Source organism: Austrofundulus limnaeus, unplaced genomic scaffold (assembly GCF_001266775.1).
Source record: "Austrofundulus limnaeus strain Quisiro unplaced genomic scaffold, Austrofundulus_limnaeus-1.0 Scaffold542, whole genome shotgun sequence".
Classification (NCBI taxonomy): Eukaryota; Metazoa; Chordata; class Actinopteri; order Cyprinodontiformes; family Rivulidae; genus Austrofundulus; species Austrofundulus limnaeus.
In genome coordinates this window covers 43,635-50,415 of record NW_013952944.1, presented here as the reverse complement: position 1 = coordinate 50,415, position 6,781 = coordinate 43,635, and the positions used below count along the sequence as shown (strand labels likewise).

At 38.3% G+C, this 6,781-nt stretch overlaps 1 protein-coding gene across 2 annotated transcripts in view; it reads right to left on the bottom strand.

Annotated features, from left to right (window-relative positions):
* Window positions 1-226: 226 nt before the first annotated feature.
* Window positions 227-6,781, bottom strand: part of lgals3a (lectin, galactoside binding soluble 3a) — a 15,309-nt gene continuing 8,754 nt past the window's right edge. For both annotated transcript variants that reach the window (XM_014026313.1, XM_014026315.1), the window contains one exon: window positions 227-1,162. In XM_014026313.1, coding sequence (XP_013881767.1) covers window positions 1,007-1,162 — 156 coding nt within the window. In that variant the 3' untranslated portion in view covers window positions 227-1,006. The remainder of the gene's footprint in view (window positions 1,163-6,781) is intronic.

Genomic DNA, 6,781 nt, shown 5'->3' with positions numbered 1-6,781 from the left:
TGTAATGACAGCATTTAGAAAAGTTGCACATTTGATTATATATTTTTCATACCAAGCTCTTTTCCCCACTGTTTACAGTTTTTAAAAGAAGGAAGTAGATTTTAGAGTTTTCCAGATTTGTAAAATGTGAAAAACACAAAGTTAACATTGGTTAATAAAAGTATCCAGATTACTACCCTTCATCCTTTGGAGGCAGAATTAGACAGAAAACAAAACAACATCTGAGTAATAATGGAAATTGTAATTTAATAAAAATGTGTAGGAACCCTGTGATCCTAAAAATAGATTAAATTTTCTTTAGAGCTGAGCAGCTAACTGTAGCTGTTGTCTCTGCTCTGACAGTGGAGGAACAAGCAGCATGCAGACGTCTAAACACTGATGAAAACAGAAATCAGTCATAGATACAGGCACGCAGCACAAACAACTTTTTATTCAGTCAGTTTTTGTTGCCTTTCGATTCAAATGAAATCCTGCAGCTCTTCTTTGGCAACAAGCTGGAAAATCCTTCAATCCTATTTCACACATTTAGGTTGCAGAATTTTGCACGCTAGGTTTTGACTTCAACATGTTAAATATTTATTAGAGCTACTAGCAAACTTTATATATAAATGTATAGAATCATTGTCCTGCAGAAAACGGGTTCAGAGAAGTCTAAGTGTCCWACAGAAGAGGAGACGAGTGAATCGTCTGCAGCACGTCTTCATGCATAACAAAAGCTTTCATTGTTTATAGAAAGGGACAGAATAAATCAACTGAAATGTTTGGGACACTTTGCACCTATCATTTCTTTCATTTTGTATACTTCAGCTTTTCCTTGAACTGTTTCAGATGTACCGTACCCGTTTCAGTACGATCATGGAGGAAATCATTGTGTAAAAAAGGTCACGGTCTGCAGACCTGGCTTCATGTGCCACCTGCCACTCACTGCACTCCTCTGACTTTTATCAAGTGCAACAAAGTATGTGAAAGGCCTTCAAACACACGAGTATAATGTTGGGCTGACGTCTCAGATCATGCTCGGGGCTGCGCTGTACAGGACCACGTCTCCGTCCACTCGCAGTAAAGTCACTTCCTCCAGACCACCCACTCGGTGCTCGTACTCCAGCAGGTGGGTGCCGTCCACCGCCACTTTGAACATGTCCTCCTCCACCAGGATCTTCAGCTGCGAGGACAGCAACACAAACGATTGACACAAGAAACTGTGTGGAAATACACATCACCCTCCACTGTCCTAACAGAGTTAAGATCCTCTCATGTTGGGACTAGGGATGCAAGTTATCCATTAATGGATTCATCTAAAGTTGATTGATCTTATCAATCGACTAACAATTAATTGTAAATCGATTAATTGTTTGCATCCCTAGTTAGGACTGTGTGTGATGTGATGTCTTGAGATGGATCAGAGTCGGTTTAGTCAAGGAATCCAAGCTACAAGCAACCTTAGCATCATGACTGAGTTACAGTCTTTGTCTTTCCTAAACTCGGCTGGCTGTAGCAGCCATCTTGAATTTTGTCAGTTTTAAAAAAGATCATCAGTTAAAAATCACAAGCAAAGAGTAAGTCCTGAAAGTTTCATTAAAATCAGCCCAGTGTTGATCTGCTACCACAATACCTTAAAGACAAGAAAAAACATTATAATCCACCTTCACCTTTTAGTGACTTAAGCCCTATTCTGAAGGGATTAGTTTTACCCAGGGACCATACATTATTTGTAATAATTGCAGAGACTGTCTGAGTTGTTAATCCCGTGCGAATCGGAGATGTCAGTAATTTGTAAAGTAAAAAATTCCCCACAAATTACCTACCATATTTTGCTGAACTCCGAGTGTGAATAAGCTTCTCTGTGATTTGCACTGGAAYGGGCTGAATCTCATTTGTAACTGGACAGTTTTTGTTTCCTGGGTTCATTTTTATTTGCTTTTAGTGAAGAATAGAGGCTGCGTTGAAGAGCATTGTAAACCTTTMAGGTCCGGGGCCAGTAAAACCCTACCAACCCGTAAAGTGTGGCATCAGAAAGAAAAGGCTGGAGAGAAGGAGCAAAATCAGATGCAAATARTGGCTCACATCATGCATTGCACTGTGCAGTAAGAATAATTTTCTTCTGGTAAAATAAAGGGGTAAATAATCAGATTCCAGGGGTTCATTAATGAAACATGAAGAAATAAAGCAAGGCTTTCATCTCTAACGGTCCTTTCACACTAATGTTTTACAGAACTTGTGTTGACATTTACGCTGATGATGGAATAAAACTATTTAAATATGTATGAAATCTTCAATGACATCATTCTAGACAAATAGAAATGGAGTTTACTCTAATAAACAAAACTAGTTTGTTGCCAGGAAATAAATCACCTAATTTTAAACAACCTACAGATAATTTCAAAGCTTTAATTTGAGATGGAGAATTTGAAAATATTAATTCAAAACTGAAAAATTCCTCAGTGAGACTCAGTTTCCCTGCTGGGGTCACAGATGAACCCAGTAGAGGAGTAATGGTACGTGTATTCATGTGATGTTTTAGGACGAGTACAACAAGTACACAAATACGTCAGTGTCCACTGCTCTCATTTAGGAGCAGCTGCAGGTTTTATGGAACATCATAAATGATGACAGATGAAGAGCATAACTATCTAAAACTCTACATCAATTAATACTAATTAAAAGGGACAATATCATGTAAAATCATCTGAGTTTTATTTCATGTTATAATGTTATACTCTCATCAAAAACATGCCCAGAGTCTTACTTTGACTCATTCAGGCCGGAGGTATGGAGTGAGTGGAAACCATTCTCAAAGTCAAACAGCCGGGTACTTTGTCACGTGATCATGTTGTAAACASAGGCTGACATATTGGTTTGGAGTAAAAACAGGATGAGTTCCTCTATGTGGAAAATAAGAAAAATGGTGAAAAGTTGCTGTAGGACTGCACTTCTCATAAAAAAACATCCAGAGATAAAATATTATTTTTTCTAACTGTAAGAAAGAGGGGAGAGAAATAAGACGTGTTGTCGTTCTGCCTCTGCAGACCTCCGTGCTTCTCCTTGTTTAAAAAAAACTGCCTCATTGTTTTGATTTAAAACACACTAAAACTGTCTAAAATGAAGGTTAAACACTCAAAACTACACACCAACTATAAAATCCAAACATGTTAAAAGTSACAGATCTAATTAATAAAGTCCTGCTCTCACCAGCTCGTCATTACCACCAATCTCCATTCAAATTTCGCCTCTTTTTATTTTCTTCTTCCTGTAGATTTTTTACTGTTTGTCAGATAACTTTGAGCCTCGGTCAAAAAGGAGGTCTGGGGGGTTATATTTTTTCGGTTTAAGAGAAAGATGAGACTGACGATGGACAGCGGTGTTTTTTTCCACGAGATTACCGTGTTTCCTGCTCCCTTCAGCTGCAACACGCTTCAAAATAGTGCGTTCATTTTCAGAAAAAAAATTGTAAGATATGGCATTTATCATAACTCTGGTTTTCTTCTCCTGACCTAACGACACAATTTAAAAACTGCTGTATAGTTTGAAGTCTCTCCTTTTGACAGTTTGTAACGGAGTCTCACAATGAGTTTTCCAGCATAAAAAAATGGAGGTTGAAATCACGTGACTGAACCACATCACGCCGACTTCGAGAATGTGATCGACTGTAGAAGCTAAGTGGCTAAGCACTAAACGTGTTGAAAACTGGAAGTCAGAATAAGTTTGCAGAAAACCAAGTTGATTCTCTTGTAAAAACCTTTTTTCATCAGATGTGAASTGTCTCTTCAGCCTGCCAGCCAGGGCCTGTGTGTTTGAGGCCTTGGGTTTATCAGTAAACCAAAACAAGCCTCTGAGCACAGCAGCTGCTGGGCTGCAGGCTCAGTCCCCTGTATCTAACAGAGCAGAACACCACATGTACATAAACCTAAACTTCCTGGTCCACAGCACCTTTTACATCAGACACTGGGATCTTAAACAAGCAGTGGTGGGCGGTGCCGATTCAAAAGTTAGTTGCGCAAATTCTGAAGTGCTAGTTAAATTACAAGTGACTTGTTGAAACAGACTTTGGCTCATGGTGWTAAATAAATTGATAGTTCTTCTGCTTCTTGGTCATTTTATGTCCAGCGGGTCGGTGGCTGAAGATGCAGCGGGCCCTCCCTCTGCCCTCCCAAAGCTCATATAAGTATATAAACAATGATAACGGCTGGATATTGTGTTTCTTTTGCTCAATGATCAGTGTTGTTGGGTGATGAGTCTGCAGAGGAAAAACTTTTTTTTTCCTGTTAACGGTGGTGATGGAAAAAATACGTCACGTGAACGTCAGCTCACGTTCAATCAAACCAGATGCTGTTCTAGCTCTTAACAACTGGCTTCAGACAAAAAAATAACAATTTAAGGGTGTATTCAGACCAGGAAAGTCCTTTGGTCCAGTTGTTTGGTCCGGACCAAAAGTGGACTTAATTTTTTTCCTTTGGTGCGGTTTGCATTCAATTTGTGCTTTTTTTGCAAACGAACTATAACTTGTAAACAAAGCCATGAGGCTGATGATCATTGCTCCTATTGGACAAAAAAGGATGGGGGCGGGACTGAGCCACAGACCCAGAAGAAAACAAGGAAGTCCTGCATGCTGCGGTTCTGATGCGCACATTTTTGCTGATAGTACAACTGCAATANACTGATGTTAAAATTATTGTAGTTTACAGAAAAACTTCTGGAAAGTTATTTGCCTTTTTAAGTTATTGACATAAAATTACTAAATAGCATAAACACATATATTATAGTTTTGTCATTTTATTACAGAGGTTTTCTTAAAGAAAACGCCTCACTATCCATTGATTTTGTTGATGCTCTAAATGCATATTTAAGCTCCTGATGAGTGTAGCAACCAGCTAACCATGGTCAATGCAGTAATACACAAACCCACCACTGATAAATACTGTACATTCCTACTCACGTATATACATATATATTGCATGCATAAATAAACTGGGACAAATATTTCTTCCTAATATTTCATAAACTTTTGTTACCGAAAGGATCTTGTCTCCTTCCTCAAGTCTTCCATCCAGAGCTGCTGCTCCATCTTCTTTTATTTTAGACACAAAGATGCCTCCATCATTCCTAATATAGTGCTGGTCTTTACCACCAACTATATTAAATCCCAATCCTAGAAAACAAAAGTAAAACAGGCAGTCAGGTACCAGTGCAGGTGGACATTTCTGACAGAAATTCACTACGTCCAGTTGTTTACCGGGGCAGATGCTGATCCAACACTAACATTTATTTTACAGGATCAAAGTACACAAGAGGAACACTCCTGATGCTGGTGAACCACATCGTACAAAGTGTTAAACAACAAACTATAAAACAGGTTTCATCATCACCTGTCATCAAAACACTAACACAGACCATAATGTTTAGTTGGGTGTGCCGGTCTTTAAATCATAAACCATTGGATGAATTTTAATCAAACATTCAGGAAATCATCACCTGATTTACGTCTACAGATAATTAAACCAATTCCAGATTATTACCACAGCTAGTTATACTAAACAACACAGAAATGTTCATAACTAGGTGAACACTGCGAGTTCAGCTGAGTGACATCTCGCGAGATTTCACGAGATCACACGTTTAACCAAACTCCATCATTTCCACTGATTGTAAATGTGTGTAGACTCTTATTATAAACTAATATTCTTATAAAACTATGGCACTGCATGCAGCGGACGGAGTGCATCCTTTAATAAATGCTAGGTCTTTAATTATCTTTAGCGTTTTAATTCGGTAAACATTGTTTTTCCTGGCAAAACATAAATCACTACTTATTTATCTGACCAGCCAGGCGATAACAGCTTCTACAAACCAGTCATTACTTCAGCCCAACATGTGATAGTTAAACACGGTTTAACTTTTATTGTTAAGTAGCCTTTATATAACAGCTTCACATGATTGACTTGCTACGTAGCCAACTAGCTTGATGCTACCTTGCTCTGCTAATTGTCCGACCCAGTTTTCCGCTTACCTGCCGGGCCTCGTTTAAGTTTTATATCCACGAAGTTCGGAGACGAGTGCAAAGAGCCGTTCATTCTGTCCAAACACCAGGCTGTTAAAATGAACCCGCGCGGAGAAGAAGAAAACAAAACTATTTATCTGAAGGTGAACTCATTGAAGAGTTTCGCTTTAGCGTCCTCGGCTGCAACAAGCGGACGTTGTTTCTGTTCCGCCCCCTTGTGGACGCGTCCGAACTGCAGGCGGAACCTGTTAACTGCAAGTCTGGACTTCAGGTCTGACCTGACCCCATATCAGCCTGCACTAAAATAAGTTTTAAAACTTTAAATGTCTAACTAAAAAACAAATGCACATGTTCTACATAAACCTTCACACATGTATTATCATGTTTAAAAACTATCATTATTTTCATTTTACAGAAAAGAGCTGTAAGAATTATTACTAGAAAAAATTACAGCCATCCATCGAATATGTTGTTTCATGATTTGAAATTATTAAGATTCTATGATTTGGTCGATTATAATATTTTACTGTTAATGTACAGAGCTCATAAAGGTGTGTTACCTTCCAACATTCAGGTAAATTTTGTTAAAACAGAGAGCTGTTATTATCTTAAAGGAATAGAAATGTTTGTGAAACCCTGGTTTCATACGAGCCTGAAGGAGAGATCCACTTTAATCCTGGGAATAAGATTATGGAACAGGAGATGAAGTTAAAAATGCCAGATCCTTGTATATATTGAAGAGAATGTTAAAAAATAATATTCTGAAGAAATGTGGAGAATTATAAG